Raw genomic sequence first — 22,767 nt, forward strand, 5'->3', positions numbered from 1 at the left:
CAGACAAACGCAGAATGTCAGAACTTTTTGATAAACAATTTCACACCATGTTTGACATTCTCAAGCAACATAAGAAATCAGATTGATTTTTGAAAAAAAAAAAAAAACCTTGAATTTCTGGTCTACAATGTTTTGGGGTTGTTTTTTTTTTGTTTTTTAACATTCCGCAGAATATGATACAGCTCTAAATGTTTGCAACCTCATTCCACTACACATGGTCACAATTAGTAATCATAGAATCATAGAATCGTTAGGGTTGGAAAGGGCCTAAAGATCATCTAGTTCCAACCCCCCTGCCATGGGCAGGGACACCTTACGCTAAATCATATCACCCAAGGCCTCGTCCAACCTGGTCTTGAACACTGCCAGGGATGGAGCATTCACAACCTCCCTGGGCAACCCATTCCAGTGCCTCACCACCCTAACAGGAAAGAATTTCCTCCTTACATCCAATCTAAACTTCCCCTGTTTAAGTTTTAACCTGTTACCCCTTGTCCTGTCAATACAGTCCTAATGAAGAGTCCCTCCCCAGCATCCCTATAGGCCCCCTTCAGATACTGGAAGGCTGCTATGAGGTCTCCATGCAGCCTTCTCTTCTCCAGGCTGAACAGCCCCAACTTTCTCAGCCTGTCTTCATACAGGAGGTGCTCCAGTCCCCTGATCATCCTCGTGGCCCTTCTCTGGACTTGTTCCAACAGTTCCATGTCCTTTTTATGTTGAGGACACCAGAACTGCACACAATACTCCAGGTGAGGTCTCACAAGAGCAGAGTAGAGGGGCAGGATCACCTCCTTCGACCTGCTGGTCACGCTCCTTTTGATGCAGCCCAGGATACCGTTGGCTTTCTGGACTGCAAGCACACACTGAAGCTGGCTCATGTTCATTTTCTCATCAACCAACACCCCCAAGTCCTTCTCTGCAGGGCTGCTCTGAATCTCTTCTCCGCCCAACCTGTAGCTGTGCCTGGGATTGCTCCGACCCAGGTGTAGGACCTTGCACTTGGCATGGTTAGACTTCATGAGGTTGGCATCAGCCCACCTCACAAGCATGTCAAGGTCCCTCTGGATGGCATTCCTTCCCTCCAGCATATCAACCAAACCCTGCAGCTTGGTGTCATCGGCAAACTTGCTGAGGGCACACTCAATCCCACTGTCCGTGTCAGCTATGAAGATGTTGAACAAGACCGGTCCCAACACTGATCCCTGAGGGACACCACTCGTTACTGGTCTCCAGCCGGACATTGAGCCATTGACCACAACTTGTCATTTTTATTTATATGAGCTCTTAGAAACCTGTTACATTCTATGTTGTTACCAACTGACCATTTGAGTCTAGTTTTTGTATTGATTAATAGCTTCTCATTATTTCCTGAACATGCCTGACTACATGGGTTCATCTGATCTCCTTTTTATTTAGACTATGAACTTAATTTAGCTTGGGCATTCTTTTGCTTGGTACCCTGACTAGATATCATCCTGTCCCATGACAGTGACTGCTAATGACACAAAAAATGGAAATGAAAAATCATATGAATAATACTGTATATTATTCATGGAGTCTTAAAAGCTTTATTAAATTTCTCAATCAGGAAATCAATTTTCTGTGAAGATCCTGTTTATTTTCTGTGTTATGTTTTAAGGATCTACAAGTCACTACATTACACATAATTTCTGTCCTCCTCTAGCTCTGATGCATGCCTTGGTGTTTGGCAATGTGACTGCCATTATTCAGAGGATGTACTCCAGATGGTCCCTTTATCACACAAGAACCAAGGACCTGAAGGACTTTATACGGGTCCATCACTTGCCACAGCAGCTAAAGCAAAGGATGCTTGAATATTTCCAAACCACGTGGTCTGTCAATAATGGAATTGATTCAAATGAGGTAACCAAACAAGGAAGGTTGTGTTTTTCATTATTTTGACTACGGACTTAGAGGAGGATGGTGCTGTACTCTTCTATTTATGATGCTGTGTTTTGTGTGATGTTATATATAAAAAAGAATATATATAAATATAAAGCTGGGTCATCCCAGGAAGAGGGTATGCTATTGAAAAATCTGGTTTAGGACATCATATCATAAACTAAAAATTCAAAGTCATCTGCAGTTCTTAAATGCTGAAAAGGCATTCATCAGAAGCCTTTTGGATGATGCCAATAGAAACACCCCAGTGAGTAATTTTGCCTTTCACCAAATAAAAAATCTGCTGGGGATTTTTAGATGTTTTTTAAAGGAGGGATTTCTTTATTGCTTCTTTACTGCTCTTTCCTCTCACTTTCTTTTTTTTTAATTCTTTGCAATACTGTAAAAAATTAGTTTGGCCTGACTTTTGATGTTATTCATTTCTCTATGTTTTTAAATATTGCAGGATGTAACATGAAAGAGAAATCAAAAGATAGATTTCTGGTTATGCCTCTGCTTGTTTGCATTAAATGTCTTGTCCAGGTTATGTATTCCTATACTCCAGAGGATATATTAGCTCCTCCCTGCTGGAGTGTTATTTGAATGAACCATTCCCTTCAAAGTTCATGTTATACATGTCATTATAAAACTCAGTGGCCTCTAAAGATAATGTCAAAATAAGCAGAAAGATTCGGCTTTGAGAACATTCTCCTCCTGATAAATTTTCTGTGGTGTGTGCAGCACAAAGAATGAGACACCCAGCAGCATCCTAGCAATAGAAGGAGCCTAATAAGATTTCCAAAGAGACAAAAAACACTTAGACTTGGTGTTTTTTGTTAAGGATCACCTTCAGCTTGTGTACCTTCTGTACCTTTAGTCACACTGAAAGTGAGCGACTGCTGTACTACAATGGCAGCCTTTGGAGAGACCATCAGTATTTCATGATTTGCCTCCCATCCACAAACTGCATTGTTAAAACAAACAAGCAAAGCAAACAAAAAACACATAAAAAGAAAACTTAAAGATTTTTTCAAATTATTCATCTATCAATGGTTTTAGCATATAAGAAACAATATAGCCTGTTGATGAATTTTATGCAAACCTTTTAAAATCAAAATGAAGTTAATTTTTATTCTCTTTCAGTATATGCTACTGCATACAGCAATATATACCTGAATAGGCTCATGTATTCTAGCAGCTGAAAAAAGCTGGGACAAGATTAAATTATGCATTTGGGGGAATTCCCACATAAATTATTGATTTTTTTTCTTGATTCACTATAAAGACATACTTTTATTCATATTTTTCCTGGAATTTGTCAGTGTTTATTGTCGTAATGATTTATTAAGACATAGCATACATGTCTTATCAAGGGAATAAGAAAAATCAAAGGGAAATCTTTGTATCAATGTGATATGTGTAGCACTACTAAATCAGATTGCTTCTGCAAAAGAAGAAAAATTATTTTACACTTTTTCTCTTTTTCACTCATTTTTCTCTTTTTTGAACAGCTGTTAAAAGACTTCCCAGATGAGCTGCGTTCAGACATCACCATGCACTTGAACAAGGAGATACTGCAGCTCTCCCTTTTTGAGTGTGCTAGCCGCGGTTGCCTCAGGTCTCTGTCTCTGCATATCAAAACCTCCTTCTGTGCTCCTGGGGAATACCTCCTCCGGCAGGGTGATGCCTTGCAAGCGATCTATTTTGTGTGCTCAGGTTCCATGGAAGTCCTGAAGGACAGCACGGTGCTGGCGATTCTCGGTATGTTCATAATCACAGCTTAAAAGAGAGAAAGAACAGCCCTCCAGTGTAGGAGGACCTTCACTACTAACAATTAATGTGTCCTAATAGTCTGAGGAGAAACAATCTGTTTGATTTTAATATGCTATTCATACTCTATGGACATCCCTAAATTTTTTAGTTTAAACTTATTTTTTGCCATAAGGAGCTTTCAATTGCTAGAGTGCTAACTGTACAATATTTTACTCCCACACAGATTTTCTTATTCTCTCTCCTTTTAGTGTAAGCAGGTATATGCTAGTTTTTGATACAAATTGCTGCTTTCAAGTAAATTTGATGACAGTACTGGCACCTCAAAGGACATTGGTTTTTAGTTCCTAAATCTTTCATGAAAACTAGCGGCCAGGCAGTGATCCCACTCATGCTCCCAAAAGAAAGGGAACGATGTGAGTTTACTGTCATTCTTTGATGCATTCATACCAACAGCACCCGCAGGACAGTCAGATGCTGAAAAACAAGCACTGTTGGCTCTGGTCCCCGAAAAGCTCCTTCCTCAAGCTAAGTGATGCTGTCAACAGTTATCTGAGTATATTAGAACAGCAAAAGGCCAGAAGTTCTGTCCTAATAAATTTCATTTAGTTGTTTGCTAGATGCCTGCTTTGTCTTATCAAGGTTTAAGCATCTCCACCTGTAAATTTCAGTGATTGGCCTAAATTTAATACCTACTAAAGAGATTCCCTTTGTCTTCAGCTAAAGGATGATTAGAATTGTCTAAGTCAATGTTTATAAAATGGTTTCATAAAAGAAAATATAAAATTTTACTGTAAAGAATTATTTTATTATTATTTTAACACCTTTTTAGATTTAAACATATTATTTCTGATAACTTTAATATTCTTATAAAGCAGAGTTAAAAAGAACATTTCCTTTTTTGCTTTCCTTCCTGTTTTGTGGGATTGCACTAGATTGTTGATAATGCAAGCTTCTGGTCTTCTGTAATTCAATTTCCTTTTTTTTACTAATGTTCATTTGACTGCTCTTTTTTTTTAGAATATAAATATGATACATGTCCTTTCTTGTTTCAAAAATCTTTAATTCTATTAGATTGACAGTCCACCTCACTCCATCACCCATTTATAATTAGGAAGTTTTAGAATGCCTTGATTTCACTGAGTCACCTACATAAAAGCTATAAAATATGGCTTACAAAAAACAGAAGCCTAAATATAGAAAAAGGACAAAAGCTGCCCCCATTGGAACTATGATTTCATTAATGATTCCATTTCCAAGCACTTCTGAAAATGTTAATGAAAGCATCATTGTGTAATGGTGCCAATGGAAACAATAAGAAAGAGATTAGTGTATCGCTGAGAGAAGTTAATGAAATTGTAATGCAAACACACAAACATAATACAATGAAATAATGTTTTATTACAGCAAATGGGAGCTTCATCTTTTAAACTTAATTAACATCAGCAGAAGGTGAATGTATCAAACATGTAGGTCCCTGTGAGAAACTGTGTTACTGACATGATGCAAAACCGAGAGAGCAGGGTTTTTGCCTGATAATACAGGTTACTTACAGTTCCCAGACTACTATTTTATAATTCTGTCATGATTCTAATTCTAGTGGATGTTTTTCTTTACTGAACCATTTTCAGTAACAAGCAATATGGCAACAATACAGTGAAATGCTCTGATAAAGTACAGCTGTTTAGTTCCTCTTGAGACTATTACTTCAACAATGGCTGTTAAGATATCTTTTATAGGAAAATATGTTTTACTACAATAGTTATGTACTTTTTGAGCATACACCTTAGAGCTGTAAAAAAATTTTAGCCATAAGTTATTGAAAAGATACAAGGAGAACAAAAACTTTGACTTTCATGTCCCAGATACATTAACATACAGATGTGTCTGCAGAAATATTTATAAATATCTTTTCCAATGAAAAAGAAAGAATAACATACATGATTCTGTTTATGCAATGAATGTCAATATTCAAGATACAATCATTTCCTGGCTGCAGTAATTCTACATGAAACTTCAGCATTCTACCTGCAGCCTTTGCTACATGATTTTCATTTTAAAAGAAACATACATTAGCATTATCAAATGTATTGGTCTTTCAGGCTGACATTATTTCATTAAACACGACAATAATGTAATTGTAATTGCAGTCAAATACAACTCTAACTTTTTTTTCTGAAATATGTATGTGTTATTGATACTAACATTGTTGTATACCTAAAAAGTTTCAAATTAAGAGGTTTAAAGATCTGTTTTGGTAAATTTGAAATATTTTTCCCTTGTCCATATTTACATAGCCCGCAGTAGATTTACATTGCCTCTGCTTAACAGTATCAAATAAACTTAAAGAATTGTTCATACTTCTATAAAACATAAAAGTGGATTACTGTTTAGCTTTATGCTATATTTAATTATGCAAGCACTACATCACATGATGAGCAGTGACAAATGTTATTGTCATCTATCAGATTTATATTTCCCAGGTTGACCTAAACAATTACAAGTTCTTATTTATATCAATAACAATTTTTAAGAGACCCCAAAGCAGCATTAATATATGTATATTCCAAGCACAATAGAAAATCCTTCCCTATGCTGGGTTTTTGATAAGCTCTTTTGACAAAGTTGTTCAAGCTCCATGTAGACACAAAAAATTGCAAGTAGTATTTTAAAGTATAAAATTATCTTATTTAAGCAACTTCAGTTTGGCTGCTTAATTAAACTTACCCTCCAAGTTCACCATTTCCCATGTAGTATACAGTTGGAACCATGCTGGTAGATTTTTTAGACTTTACGGTCTTCACTCATTATTTATTAATCACAGAATAATGTCAGATTGGAAGGGACCTCTGGAAGCCATCCAACCTAAACCTGCTTAAAGCAGGACCCATCTAGCTCAGCTACTTGAGGGCCATGTCCAGGCAAGCCTGGAGCATCTCCAAGGACAGCAATTCCACAGCCTCTCTGGCAGCCTGTCCCACTCTTTGACCAGCCTCATGGTGACTTTCATTTCCTGATTTCTAATCACAATTTCTTTTGTTACAGCTTGTTCTCAGTACATCTAGTTCACTATACACCCTAAGGAGGATTTTAACCCTGTTTTCTCTATGCTTTTCTGTTAGGCTATTGAAGGCAACAATAACATCTTTCCTTTGCCTTCTCTTCTTAAGGTGGAACAGTACCCATTTTTTTAATTATACACTATATTTTCAAGTCCCTGATCATCTTGGTGGCCTCTTCTGGATTCACTTGAGTATGTCTATTCTTTTACTGGGAAGCCCCAGACTAGACACAGTACTCCATATGTTGTATGACAAGTGACTTATAGAAAGAAAGGGTCACTTCTTGGGACTTCCTTGCTGCACTCTTGTTAATGCTGCACAGGAGGTTCTTGGACTTCTCTGCTGCCAGGGCACATTGTTGACTCATGTTCAACTTGTCCACAACAACCCACAGGTCCTTTTTCAGAAAGCTGCTTTCCAGCTGGTCAGTCCCCAGCCCATACTGCTGAGGTTTTCTGTCCCACGTGAGGATTTGGCATTTGTTTTTGTTGAACTTCATGAGTTTCTGTCAGATCTCTTGTCATTCATTGAGGTCCCTCTGAATAGCAGCTTTGTCCTTCAGCATATCAACCACTTCCCCCAGTTTGATATTGTCCATAAACTTGCCAAGAATGCAATCCATCACACTGTTCAGGTCTTTAACAGAGACCATGTGTGTTAACTTTTGAGGAAACCCTCTGGTTCAATGACTATTCTTTGGACTTCATACCTCAGATCAGATGTTTCTGGAAGCTTTTCATTACAAATATTTTGTGCTCTTCAGTATGTGGTCAGTTGTGAGCTTTAATACATCCAGTATTCTAAGCAGTCTTGTCCATGAATTAAAATAAAATGGCTTAGGAATGCATTTGTTTTTCTTGACAGAAGAGCCATGGAGCTACACAGCTATTAATAGCCTATACAGCGAAGATACATCATGAAGTGTAGCTATGCAGCCATAGTTATCATAGATTGCAAATATTTTGCAATCCAAGTTCTAAGCAAAAGGGTCATTTCAGTAGATGATCTGTGCTTAATTGTGTCATTGTTAAAATGCTGTCTTAACACCTGTCTGTTCTACAATAAAAAAATAATGCTAGAAACATAATGTTCACTTTTTTGAAAAACAAATCCCACCTGCTATTAATTACTAGTGTAAATCTTAATTTCATATGTATTTACTTGATTGCTCCCTTAAACCCAGGTGCTTACCTGGCTGGAAATTAGTCTTCATACCTCCAATTAATTGCATATAAGATTGCACCTGCAAAACAAAAAAGACAGCTTTTACTCAAAGATCCATTAGAATTTTATTAATTAAACAATGTAGTGGTAACAATGTGACTTAAGATTTAGGAAATCTGTTAAACAGATTTATGATTCAAAAAAGAAGTAAAAAATTCATGTTTTGAAGAGTCTTTTTGTTTGTATTTTCTTTTAGGTAAAGGAGATTTAATTGGGGCAAACCTATCCATTAGGGATCAAGTTATTAAAACAAATGCAGATGTTAAAGCTCTAACCTACTGTGACCTCCAATGCATTATCCTCAAAGGCCTCTTTGAAGTGCTTGACCTTTACCCAGAGTATGCTCACAAGTTTGTTGAAGACATACAGCATGATCTCACATACAATCTAAGAGAAGGCCATGAAAGCGATGTAAGTACCTTTAAAGGTGTCTGCAGTTACTGTTACTTTTAAGAGGCTTCTCATACTTAACCCACTTCTCATAATTTTTGCCACAGTAAAAGAATAATATGCAGATTATACTGAAAGGACCCCTCATTTCATTTGTTTGATAATTCAGACATTACCTACATGAATTGTTTATCAGTTGAACAGATCATAAACAGTGAACATGTCCTGTGCTTCTCATTTTTCCATAGAAAACATCATCTGTGAGACAATTTTTTTTAATATTTTGTCTTTTTTTCCTTATTTTAAAAATAATTCATAGTTATGTAAAACATGTCCAAGTAAAGGTATTTAACTATACCTTTTCTAGAAACTCAAGTGCCAGCCTAATGAACATTCATTTCACAGATCACTTATTATCACTTCACAGTTAAGAATGTCTTCACACACATTCAAAATGAGAACCATTTTTTTGTCATCACACTGTAACTAAAATGTGATTTTTCATTTAAATGAGCAATTTAATGTGAAAAAACCTAACAAGAAATTCCAGATAAAGCACTGCTGAAAGAAGCAGTTCAGCTTAGCTGAACTTAACTTGGGTCAGAAATACTTCAGTTTAGACTTACCAAAATACTCTCACTGTAGTATTTCTTTACTGTGAGGGTAGTGGGACTCTGGCACAGGATGCCTAAAGAAGCTGTGGCTGCCTCATCCCTGGAAGTGTTCCAGGCCAGGCTGGATAGGGCTTTTGGCAACCTGGTCTAGTGGCAGCTGTCCCTGCCAGTGGCAAGGGGACTGGAACTTAGAGGGAACTTAGAGATCTTTAAAGTCCCTTCCAACCAAAACCATTCTGTGGTTCTATTATATTATGTAGCAAATATATCAGGTTTTAATAATGAAAAGTTTTTATAACAGCTCTCTTTTTCTGACCTAACCATATGGCTATAAACCTGTAGAGGAGAAAGTAATCAGGGCATCTCGTTTGCTTCTTGAAATGTCCCTAAACTTCCTGCTACTGAATACAGCAGCTGAGAGACTACACATCTGTATTGAGAGCTTTACTATTCGTTTATGTAACCAACACGTTTTCCTTGGGGAGGAATGGTTAATCTGGAAAGGAGTATAACTCCATGTAAAGATATGGAGCTGATTGCATTCTCCTCTCCAGTTTTTCATGGACCTTGATGAACCCCTCACAATGTATTGCTTCATGATTTTTCTGTATGATGACAAATCTAGGGATCACCATCTCAGGTGAATACATACTCAGCTTTTACAAAATCAGGAACAAATCTTCTCTGCTAAAGTTGGCTGGGTGATGTACAAGCTCTCTGCTGAGAGCAAACCTCTACCAGCCTCAAACTGCAAAGGAAGGGATTTAAGGCAATGCAGGACATATCCAATCATTTTTTTCTGCTTTTAGAAAGAAAATATTTACAGCATTTGTGAATACACATGGGGTGAGGGTAGGGGGAAATCCCAACACTGAGTAGCATCCAGTATCACAGGCAAATAGATAAGCCAAGACAGATTATTATAGTTTCCTACATCCTTGGGTTAACTGTGCCCTCCACTAGTATTTCTCTTGTGGCAGAACTAACCTCGGTTCTCTGCATCTCATTTCTTATCCAACCTTTTTAGTTATCAATAAGGATAAAAAGCAGGAATAAGGTGACCAAAAATTATACAGCCACAAAAAGAGGGCTCAACAAATGAGGGAAAATATTTGTCGGTAGCAAAAGTGCTTGCTCCACTTCATCTAGAAAATGCCATGTCTCTATGAATAGAAATTGAAAGCAGAAATAATCTAAGAATTATCTGATGGTTTACTCTCACAGAATAGTAAGAAGGTATTCAGAAGTACATCTTGTGTATAGGAAAATATGACATTTTTAATATAACATTATTTCTTGGGAATGGTGCTATGGGAGATTTTGGCAGCTGTGATACTGTATCTTGATCTCTCTCTCCCCAAAAGAGGGAGATTTTACCTTTGTGAGTATCTATGACTTCTGCAGCTTTATGGAAATTTTGGGTTTAGAGAGCTTTTCCATAGCTAAAAATTGAACTCTGAGTAAGTCAGTTTCTCACTTTCTTTTTCTTTGGATGTTTCAAATGACTGCAAATTTGCAACTGAATGTGAATTTAATGACGAAAATGTATCAGTAACAGTATTTAGGGTACGGTAAAACACAGAATGGAGTAGCACGCGTTTCCCCACTATGATTGCCAAGTACCTTCCAGTCCTGACCTAAAATATGATTGCATTTTCAACCACAGACCACCAAAACTGCCTTAGGTTGTAGATTTCCTAACACTTTTAGCCATCATTAATAAGGTGATGCTACAGAAAGATGCAGTCATCGTGATCTATTATCCCCTTCTTTATGGTGTTTGAACTGTTCATTGCACACAAAATTGAATGAGAAATTTGAACTAAAAGGGCCAAAAGTCATCAGAAGTTTCCTGTTCATGGAGTGTCAAAGTTGGACACTTAGTACTAGGTCACATAACTACCCTACCCACACAGAAAGCTTTAGGGAAACTTTTTAATTTTGTTTTCTCAATTCATTTGTAAGTCTGGATGTACATAATGATGTGATCCTTCTGCATTACAATCCAACTAAGATGGAAAAGGCTCCACGATTTCCACAGCTATGTCAGTCTTCAGTAAAACAAGGAGGAGCTGTAACGAGATTTCCTAGTAACAAGCAGAAACTGTAGCTGTCTGGTTATAGAAGATTGAAAGTGTTGTTTAAGTAATCTTGGAAGAAAAGCTCAGGAGATTTTAAGTACAGAAGTTGGCAATTGTGTAATTATTTCATCCTCTAATGAGTAACAGAGAAACAGAAAGACACAAAAACAGGGAGAGAAAAGTTTCAGTGGTGTCTCACAATAGCTCTAAACCCAGCAATCATTAACTGGTTTATTATTATAACCATTAATGTGTGTGCAATCACACTGGCAGTGCTATTATGCCATCTTTTTATATATTCCTATCACAGCAAGATGTGAGTTAGGAAAAAAGTCTTTCTATTCGTCATATGTATTCTGTCCTTTGCTTTCTTTGCTGCTTTTTCCTGAAGAAATTTGTAACTGTGTTTTTAAATGTATTCAGTTAAATAACTGGACAGTTAGAAAAAGTTGATTTGTTTGGTATCTGGAGTTGTGACATTAAGAAATTTGCCCATTCAAGTGTTTCAATGTCTCTTGGCCTGTGACAATGTTGTCTTAGCCGTGAAATAGTTTGTTAAATGACACAGATTTTGACACCCACCTCACCCCATGTATATCGTTATGCCCTATATGTCACAGGTTTCATACACAGCAGGCAGTGAGAGAGTCAGATATCTAATATGGTAAAACTAAGTACTCATAAGAAGGTTTTTACAACATATAATACAATTATGTGAAAGAAACTGGAAATTATTTTGCTGTGCACTATCCCTGGAGAGCATGTGCTACTTATATATTTAGAGAGCAGTAGCAGATTTTGAATGCAAGCACAAAATTCAGCTGAAAATCTGCCTTAGCCTCTGTCTGTTTCAGCTAGTAGATTATGTTTTTGACATATGTTCATTCTGGACACTTTAATCATGCTTTTTCTAGTCTGTTGAATTTATGAATGGTGCTTTCCAGTATAGTAATAACTCAGAAGGAATTCTATGTTACATATTTGATTATCTATTGTGAATCAGCAATGGAAATAGCATGACATTTCTGACTTTTTAATGCATCTCTACTGTCTGCATGAATAAATAGCATTTTGTTTTAAAGAAACAAATCAAAGCTAAGGAAAAAATAAGCAAATTTTTTTAAATAGTTGCTTTTAATTTGGCAATCCTTGTAAAATAAGAACTTGATAGAAACTTTAGTCACATAATTACTTATTGATATGTTTGATTTTTGAGAGCCAAAAAAAAATTCTATTCCTTGGGTGTTACTTATGTGTTTACAATAAAACCTATGCATTTAAAAAATTAAATTCCATACCAGCTCTTACTATGCTGCTACACTTAGTCATAACTCCTCTACTTCTGCCTAGATCAGAGTTCATCCTGTCCACTGAAGGACAGTCACAGGTTGCAAAATATTTTTCATTATAAATAATTTCCACAGAAGGCTTCCCCAATAATTCCAACCACCTTTTTAATAGAGAAGAGGGGTTTGCCATGTTACCCAGCAGCTGTGTAGGAAAAAGTGGCTTACCTTAGAAAAGTTAAAAAGCCTTACTTTGACAGTTAAGAGTGGAGCTGGATAACTTTGAAGAAAACTTGTCATTTTTAAGCAAACTTACATGCAGTTAAGCACCCACCTTTGTCAATAGCTCATGTGTCAGAAGGTCATGTACTGCAGGAATAATTCACTGGTGTTTATCACCTGGCACAGTAGGCATAAATTTTGCAAAACAAGAGGCCAATGAATTGTAATTTTTCTTTTTCTATGCAAGAATTATTACAACTGGGGGAACATAGAAGTCAGTAAATCACCTAAAGCAACAGAAGTTTAATACTTCATCTGCATGATTATTCCTGGGGAAAAAAAAGTTGAAAACACCCCAAAAGTTATATTTGTTCCTTATCTTTCTCTTTAGTCCCCATTGGCAGTCACACAGAATAAATTCCCATTATCTTATTAGGGACCTGAAGAGATTGACAGCTGTGTATCCACTTTCTTCCTGTCAGCCATCATATTTCCTTTTCACTTTATACCTCTTTTGATGTGAGATAGAGTCAGCAAACTTCTCATCTTCTTAGCAACTAAAGTATAGGAATGAAGGTGTTCATACTATAAGAAACAAAAATAATTTAAAATCTGTGAACATATAATTCACTTTGTGAACCTGATGTGTTGACTGAAGTAGGTCTCTTACCTGTTTCTGTGCATGACTACTCTGCAGTCAGTGCTGCTGTGAAATATTGCTCAGTGCTCTTTCACATTTTACAAGTTACTCAGATTTTTTGATCATTCTCCTGGGACCACCTGAAACTTATTTTTCCTTCTTCCCTCTCTCTCTCTCTGCCCCTTTCCATCTTACCAAAATACATTATTGCTGAACAAAGCAGCCCTCAGAAAACATTTACACAACTCAACTTCTATATGGAATCAGTAACAGGATCGTGCAGCTGTAGAAGGGACATGACAGAGTTCCTTTACCTGTTTTACACTTAATTTCTGATTTTAAATTAATGAGAAGCAGTTTGGAAAAGAGCTTTGTCTTTTAGCTCTCTGTAAGGTGTTCCACACGTCTCCTACCTGTATTCATGACAGTAAGCATGTTTTAGTTGATTTTTAGCTATTTAAGGTGGATGCTAGTTTCAGATAGTTGATGTTGCTGTTGCAATATTCCCCTCCCTGTACAGTTACAGTCCTTTACCCACTTCCTCAGCCTGTCAATTACCTGCTTCACTCAGCATGGGAGTAGAGCTGTCCTGAAGCTATACTGCAAGCCTGGTTTCACTCCTTTTTGTTGTCTGCTAACTCATAAACCTTGTTTACTTGCATTCATTGGTGAGTCTGATGTGTTGCACCCCTGAGCCATCAGTTCACCTGGTACCCCTCAAGATAATCATCTCACTATCACGTTTCAAATATATCCTTCATTATGGTACACTGCTGAGAAATAATTCAATAAGGAAACCTGTAATTCAAAGAGGACACACTGGTATGCCTGTCCTCTTGAAGGCTTGGTGGCCTTTGCATTTTCTTTCCTAATATCTTCACCTGAAGATTTTATTTTATTTTTTGCTGCTATGCTCCTGTTCCATTTCTGCAGCCTTCAGTCATTCTAATGTTTTAAAATAACAACAACCAGTTACCTCTACTGCCTGTTATTGTCTGATAGTTTATTCCTCTGCTTTGTGATAATTTTCTACAACTTACTGATGCAATTATGTCATTTTTCCATTTTTTTCTTTTCATTTATTCTTGTGGTTTTACAAGTTTTTTCTATTTTACACCTAAAATAAGTAGATGATTGGCTGTAAGGATGAATCCCAGAATTAATGAAAACTGGGAGGCCTCCTATAATCCTAGGGTGAAATCGGTGTGCTCAGCTCGCTCCCTGGAATGTCTGTACACCAATGCGCGCAGCATGGGAAATAAGCAGGAGGACTTGGAAACCTGTGTTAGGTAAGGAGATTATGATCTGGTGGCAATGACAGAGACATGGTGGGACAGCTCACATGACTGGAATATAGTCATGGAGGGCTGTGTCCTTTTTAGGAAAGACAGGCCAGCCAGGCGGGGTGGTGGGGTTGCTCTTTATGTGCGGGAGCAACTACAATGCACCGAGTTTTGTCCAGGGACAGATGACGAGCAAGTTGAGAGTCTGTGGGTGAGAATTCAGGGGCAGGCTGGCAGGGGGGATACTGTTGTGGGTGTCTGTTACAGACCACCAGATCAGGGTGAGGAAGTTGACGAGGCCTTCTACAGGCAGCTGAGAGCGGCCTCACAGTCACAGGCCGTGGTCGTCGTGGGGGATTTTAACTTCCCTGATGTTTGCTGGAAGGACCACTCGGCAACCCAGCCGGAGTCCAGGAGGTTCCTCCAGTGTGTGGATGATAACTTCCTCATGCAAATGGTGGATGAGCCGACCAGGAGAGGAGCACTGCTGGATCTCATCCTCACTAACAAGGAGGGTCTGGTCAAAGCAGTAAGGGTTGAGGGCTGCCTTGGTTGCAGTGACCACGAGATGGTGGAGTTCAGTATCTTGTGTGGTAGGACCAGTAGAATACCAAGTAGAATTGCAACCCTGGACTTTAGCAGGGCAAACTTTGGCCTTTTCAAGCAATTGCTAGGGAAAATCCCATGGGCAAGGCTGCTTGAAGGTAAAGGGGCCCAAGATAGTTGGTTGACATTCAAGGACTGCTTTTTCCGAGCTCAAGATCGGAGCATCCCGACACGTAGGAAGTCAAGGAAGAGGGCCAAGAGACCTGCGTGGCTAAATAGGGAATTGCTGGGTATGCTCAAGTGGAAGAGGAGAGTTTACAGGTCATGGAAGGAGGGGCTGGCCACTTGGGAGGAATATAAGGCTGCTGCTAGAGGATGTAGGAAGGCAGCTAGGATGACTAAGGCCTCCTTAGAATTAAACCTGGCGAGAAGGGTCAAGGACAGCAAAAAGAGCTTTTTCAAATACATGGCAGACAAAACTAACACCAGAGGCAATGTAGGCCCACTGATGAACGGGATGGGTGCCCTGGTGACAGAAGATACAGAGATGGCAGAGTTACTGAATGCCTTCTTTGTCTCTGTCTACTCTGCTGCAGGCAGTCCTGAAGAGCCCTGTACCCCTGAGACCTTAGATGAAGTCAGGTCAACGGAGCGGTTTGCCTTAGTCGATGAGGAATGGGTTAGAGACCAGTTGAGCAATCTGGACATCCATAAATCCATGGGTCCAGATGGGATGCACCCGCAGGTGCTGAGGGAACTGGCAGAAGTCATTGCTAGACCGCTCTCCATCATCTTTACCAAGTCTTGGGAAACGGGAGAGGTGCCTGAGGACTGGAGGAAAGCAAATGTCACTCCGGTCTTCAAAAAGGGCAAGAAGGAGGACCCGGGTAACTATAGACCGGTCAGCCTCACCTCCATCCCTGGGAAAGTGATGGAACGCCTTATCCTTGGTGCCATCTTAAGGCATATCAAGGATAAGAGGGTTATGAGGGGCAGTCAACATGGCTTCACCAAGGGGAAATCATGTTTGACCAATCTCTTAGCCTTTTATGAGGAAATAACACAGTGGATGGATGATGGCAGAGCAGTGGATGTGGTCTGCCTTGACTTCAGCAAAGCATTTGACACAGTCTCCCACAGCATCCTCACGGCTAAATTGAGGAAGTGTGGTCTGGATGATCAGGTAGTGAGGTGGACTGTGAACTGGCTGAAGGAGAGAAGCCAGAGAGTTGTAGTCTATGGGGCTGAGTCTAGTTGGAGGCCTGTAACTAGTGGAGTGCCTCAAGGGTCAGTACTGGGACCGGTATTATTTAATATATTCATCAACGATTTAGATGAGGGAATTGAGTGTACTATCAGCAAGTTTGCTGATGACACTAAGCTGGGAGGAGTGGCTGACACGCCAGAAGGCTGTGCTGCCATCCAGCGAGACCTGGACAGGCTGGAGAGTTGGGCAGGGAGTAACTTGATGAAATATAACAAGGGAAAGTGTAGAGTCCTGCATCTGGGCAGGAACAACCCCAGGTTCCAGTATAGGTTGGGAAACGACCTGTTAGAGAGCAGTGTAGGGGAGAGGGACCTGGGGGTCCTAGTGGACGACAGGATGACCATGAGCCGACACTGTGCCCTTGTGGCTAAGAAGGCCAATGGCATCCTGGGGTGTGTTAGAAGGGGGGCGGTTATTAGGTCGAGAGAGGTCCTCCTTCTCCTCTACTCTTCCCTGGTGAGACCGCATGTGGAATATTGTGTCCAGTTCTGGGCCCCTCAGTTCAAGAAGGACAGGGAGCTGCTGGAGAGAGTCCAGCGCAGGGCAACGAAGATGATTAAGGGAGTGGAGCATCTCCCTTATGAGGAAAGACTGAGGGAGCCGAGTCTCTATAGTTTGGAGAAGAGGAGACTGAGGGGTGACCTTATAAATGTCTATAAATATATAAAGGGGGAGTGTCACAAGGATGGAGCCAGGCTCTACTCAGTGGCAAACAATGATAGGACAAGGGGTAATGGGTGCAAACTGGAACACAAGAGGTTCCACTTAAACTTGAGAAGAAACTTCTTCTCAGTGAGGGTGACGGAACACTGGAACAGGCTGCCCAGGGAGGTTGTGGAGTCTCCTTCCCTGGAGACATTCAAAACCCGCCTGGACACATTCCTGTGTAACACTAGATGATCTTTCGAGGTCCCTTCCAATCTCTAGCATACTGTGATACTATGATACTGTGATCCCACAAGATGTGAAAGAGGATAAAGGGGAGGAGAGGAAAATAACTCATAAAGTTTTGGCTGGGAATATGTTACATATATGTGACCAATCCCAAAATTCCTACCCCTGTGGTGACTCTCACTTTTTTTGAATAGCTTAAAGACAGGAATCATGATTATCAGTTATACATTATTTATGAAAAGACTATTCAATGCATGTATGTAATAGGGATTTTCACAATTGGACTGCACTTTGACAAATACAATTTTTACTGTAACTAGAACTAAAATATTTAAATAATTGACAAAAATTTACTTCTAATTTTAGCTTCTGAGTCCTTTTAAGCACTTTCCATTCTCATTCATTTCACTTCCTGTGATTATTGCATTCTGCATCAGATTATACAGCTTAACCAGAGGGTTACATGCTGAAAAAAACATATCCAGGCTGGCAAAGCAGCTTATTGATGTTTTTAGACTGGTGTAAGAAGACGGTACAAAACACTGTGTCAAACAGAATTTTAGCCAGGAAAAGCTCCTGGATCTCAGGGAGTATTGCCTTCGAATCTAACCATATTTCTATTTTAATTACACAGGGATGATAGATGACAACTTTTTCCAATATGCTTCATTGTGCCTTAGGAAACATGATAATATAACTGTTACAATATTAATTGTATATCTTCATCTCTACCTTGAAAAAAGTGAAAATAAATTTAATCCTAATATAACTTAACTTTAAAATGGCATGAAGTTAGAGGGTGGATTTGATTTTTTTTTTTTTTTTAATAATCTCTTTATTTTGCATTGATATAGCAAGGACTAGACAGTGGCTTTAAGTTTAGAAGGAGTCTTACAGGAACCCATACTTTTATTAGTCTGTGTAACGTAAGACTGATTTATGAAGCAAATGATAATACTACAATTTTTTCTATATGAATGCTGGTTCTGAAGGCACAGACTGTCTTGAGATGTAATGAGCATGTTGAACTAGCTTATACGGTAAAGTTCCTATATGATGTGCAGAGTTATAACCTCAGCATACATGCTGGAACCTGTGAAATTAAATATGATGTAGCCTTTCAGCAAACTGTGTGTCAAGTAGTCATTCTACATGGATACATGTGTTCCCAATTTTAATGAACTGGTAACATTCTTAGCGCAGCGTTCTTAAACATCATAGGATAATAGAATAGCTGAGGTTGAAAGGCTTCTCTGAAGATCAACTAGACCCACCCTTCTGCTTAAAGATACAAAAGCAGATAAAAATGAAAAGCAAAACTTAGGTATGTACAAAAATGCAGTCTAAGATTTCACTGATGTAAAACAAATATATCAGCATATTTTTTCTTTTAATTATCTATACCTTCATTTAGTAAAATCAGACCTACAGAACCTGCCTACATCAGTGGAACTAGAGTACTGCTAAAAATGCAGTTCCTACTTAAGAGATATAAATCCTCTTTTCAGTGCTGTGACAAATAACAACTTTAGTAGCAAATAAGTACGTAAAGAATGTACGTATATACTGTGCATAGTACGTTATTGCTTATACAGTAAGTGTTCAGAGACAGGCTCCATTGATAATCTCACTATGTTCATTCCTTCAGAAAAATTGATATTAGATTTCTCTGACACTGGGTTTGGTTTTATATCATGGTACTTTGACAACTGAAGCATTATTATTCATGTCCATGTTGTCTTAGTTTCTAACTTATACAGAACTTCTTGAATAGCACAGCTGCCATGAGCTCCAAAAACGTATGCTGCCAGCTTTTCTGTATTATGCTTATATAGAAACACAAATTGCATCTCCAGGGAAGGAAATTAGGATGGCTCTCTTAATAAAGCCTATATACTTAGGCTTCTGCTGGTATCTTCACCTGCCAGGACATGGCCTCTTACCCTGAGGTAAAATCATGCAAATTGCTTTCACAGTTACCTTATGTCTGCTCTCTTCCCTAAAGTTTTGATTCTGAATATAGCAAGGGGACAGATGTGTGCTCAATTTGCACTTTGTTTCTTCCGGGGAGAATTCACTAGAGGTTAATCTACTGATCAAGTTGCCACGTGAAAAGCAAAATATTCATAATTTAGAAGAAACATTTCTGATTAAAAACAAAATCAAAAAGAAAACAAACATATTTTAAAATAAGGAAACAGATTATACTTGTCCCTGCCTTCTTTTTTGTACCATCTCTGCATCTATTTATGAGTCTGTGAAATCTTAGAGTTGCATGAAATTAAGCATATAAGTTTTATTACTTTGAAACTGTTAGCATTCATTTTAATTTCCATTTATATTATGTAAGTCTTTACATAACTGTAATCAAACTGCAGGAACATTGAAAAGTTTTCTCCACTGTATCTTTTGTCTGCAGTGATCTGCAAGCTTTTCCAAAAATGCAACCTGCCAGAGAAATGTAGAGTCAGTGGCAGGTCTGTTGTCTATTGTGACAGTTCCTCCTTTTGTCTTCTTTTGACCTTATTGGCAGTCTTTTGTTAGTTGTTTTTTTCTTCAGTTCTTTCTGGCATAAGTTTGCTTTGAAAGATGTACGTATAAAGCAGCCTGGGACACTGTATTCTTTTCTTGTTTTGGGGTGGGATAGAGAGACGTGAGAATACAGAAGTAAAAATGACTAATTTATACCATCCATATTTATTATTTATTTGATTCTTGATTTGGAACAAGTGAGAGAGATTAGCTTTTGTTTCTGTGGCATCTTTAGTATGAAATCCAATAGATTCTGTGTTGTTAATGAAACAATCAATGTATAATTAATTTTTTTTTGCTAATGAATGCAGTGATGTTAACAATTAGGTTTTAAAGAAAAATATGAAAAATATTAAATTTATAGTTTTATTCATTTAATACTAAATAGAAAACATCATGTAAGAAATTTGAATCCAAGAAAGTATTAATTTGCAAAAAATCTCATCCAAAGCTAAGTACAACCATTCAGTTATTGAACACTTGTCTGAACTTCACAGGCTACGATAATTTATTTGAAAGATAGGAATTATGTAGGATAATGATTTAGAAGAACATTGTAGAGCTCATGGCAATTCACAAGTATTGGTCACCTAGGATGAAATACTGGTGACAAATCTGCGTTTCAACTTTTGTCGCTAATTCAATATATTCTATATCGTAAGTAGGATTAGAGACTGCTGAAAGCATCTGCTTCAACAAAATACATTTTCTCTAGCTTTCCACTAAGCAGGGAAAAGAGATAAGAATAAATAAAAGACAAAATATAGGGACAAGCCAATGAACTATAGAAAGTCTTAGAGAAAAAAAAAATTGAAAAAAAAAGGAGGTAATTTGCTCAGTAAATGTAGATATAAAACAATTATATATAGCCTGAGAAACTCTTTATAAGAGATTCAGTCCTTTGTGCTTTAAAGGATTTGTGATATTTCATTGAAAAAAATCCTGATTATGGAAAATTGAGGCCTGAACACATGTGCGGCATTAAGCTTTTCAGCAGTACAATAATCCCTTGTTATGTATTTGTACCTTTTCCACTACTATACAGTAAATTTGCAGAGAATAGAACATATGGCATATGGGGGTTTTGGGGGTTTGTTTTTTGTTTGTTTTTTTACACTGCCAATGCTCCTACATATTGGGGTTTTTTCCTGCTAAGAACATTAATATTCTAGTTTGATTTCAAATGCTTTCCTAAAAGTGTATTTTATCCTTTTGACTCCTAAGATACAAGGAATTATTAATAAATTTTAGGACCCAAGGTTTAAGAGCAAAGCAGTGAAATTATGTTTCTGGTTTTGTTCCTACTTCCCATGGAGGCAACAAAAATCAGGGCAGTAAATTTACTTACCTGGACATTCAATGTATTAACCTGATAATTTACCTGCATCTTCATATTTCTCTTTTTAGGGTTTTATCATTGGAATTATTGTACAGCTATTTACCTGGTTTGGTCACAATTCTTGGTAAAGGCACCAAGGCTGAAATTAAAAATTTAATTAGACTTTGACAGTATTTCACGTAAGTTATGCTAACATCAGTCTTTTTTGGATTTTTTCCCAAAACAGAAATATCTCTGTTTTAATTTCAGCAGCCAGTTTCCTTTTAGAGTTGTACTTATTTTTAAAAGACCAGCATGAGCACCAATTTATATCCTCTTCCTTTTTACATGAGGAAAAAAAAAAACATTTTATAGAAGGCTACACCAGTGTGTTGCTCTGAGTGAAAGGTTTTAGCAGATCAGTAATTAGGACAGGAAATCATAATTATTTACTCTGATACCACTTTTTTGCAGAGATAAAGTTATGTTCACGGTGAGGTCTTTTAAATTTACTTCCCTTTGACTTGCTTTTTCCATGTTCTTGTTCATCTTTTCTCTTTAAGAATGTTATTTTTGCAGGGAGAGAGAGGGAATTTGCTGGAGGAGGTTTAAAAACAAAACTTGAGAATTCTCTCTGATGACAGATTAGTTTCTTTTTACCAACTTTCAGGTATCAAGACATGAAGTCCCAGACCCTGTTTTATGTGTGTAAGATACAGTGTTCAAAGTTACAAGCAGTAAATATGGCTGCAGTGTATTACTAAAGAAGCAATTTCAACACTTTTACTGTGGGTACTGTGCTATGGAATAAACAGTTTATATGTCCTCTAAAAATACCAATTTATTCAGGCTGAAATTGTCCTCCAGTGGGTTTAAGGGACTGATTTTGGAAAAGGAAGTCTAATGAGTAGTTTTCTCATGTCACATGTTCCCTACTCATACCTATTATTTTCTGTTACCTTTCCTCCCAAGGACACTCCTTCCCTCCCCTGCAAAAAGTGACCTGCCTTATCTTTCTCTTGGTAAGGTCATAAGGCAACAAAATGCTGTCACTAACCCTATTTCCTCTGCAGCCAGTTTTTCCCTTATGCAGCAACTAACAAGTGTAAAACAGAGCAGAGGGGTAGATCCTCACCCATGGGTGTCTGTGGCTGCTGTATTGATGGACAGTGGGGAGGTCCTGCAGGCAGCAGGCAGTGTTACTACCAGTTGGTCACAGAGCTGAAAGCCCAGCCCAGGTGAAAGACCCTAGCAGGGCTGTGGGGAAATGCCACCAGGACATCTAGGAGACACCCATATGATTTCTTTGTCTCTGTTTTCAACATGTACAATCAGCATTAATACATGTGCTTAGGAGGAAAAAGAGTAAGTGAGGAGGAGTTTACTGCAAATAACATAAAGACTTCAGAAGTCAAATTTTTACTCTGTAAGATCTTTTTTGAGAAGCTGCTAATGTTTGGGACTGGTTTGGATATTTAATTAAAGCTGCTATTTAACATTCATACTGCACCTGTGCCTAGAAGCCAAGCAAACAGATGCCCCAAAATTCTAGGCACTATTGTAAATTAAACTTCTTAAACATATGTGCAAAAAAGGACCATTAGCACTTCCTATTTCTGACTTTAATATTTTAGTACATTTTCAGTTTCTTGTTCTCCTGAATCTTGAAAGGAGATGTTGTTTCTTCAGTTGGCATAAATTTCAGTGCAACTGGGAGATTTCAGATTTGAGATCTC

The 22,767-nt window shown here is 38.0% G+C and overlaps 1 protein-coding gene across 2 annotated transcripts in view; it reads left to right on the forward strand.

Annotated features, from left to right (window-relative positions):
* Positions 1 to 22,767, forward strand: part of KCNH8 (potassium voltage-gated channel subfamily H member 8) — a 185,932-nt gene that overhangs the window by 139,690 nt on the left and 23,475 nt on the right. For both annotated transcript variants that reach the window (XM_062602054.1, XM_062602053.1), the window contains exons 9-11: positions 1,685 to 1,884; positions 3,414 to 3,663; positions 8,155 to 8,369. In XM_062602054.1, the coding sequence (XP_062458038.1) occupies positions 1,685 to 1,884; positions 3,414 to 3,663; positions 8,155 to 8,369 (665 nt within the window). The remainder of the gene's footprint in view (positions 1 to 1,684; positions 1,885 to 3,413; positions 3,664 to 8,154; positions 8,370 to 22,767) is intronic.

The sequence above is a fragment of the Pezoporus occidentalis genome, unplaced genomic scaffold (assembly GCF_034315485.1).
Source record: "Pezoporus occidentalis ecotype Australia unplaced genomic scaffold, CSIRO_AGI_Poc_V1 ctg75, whole genome shotgun sequence".
NCBI lineage: Eukaryota > Metazoa > Chordata > Aves > Psittaciformes > Psittacidae > Pezoporus > Pezoporus occidentalis.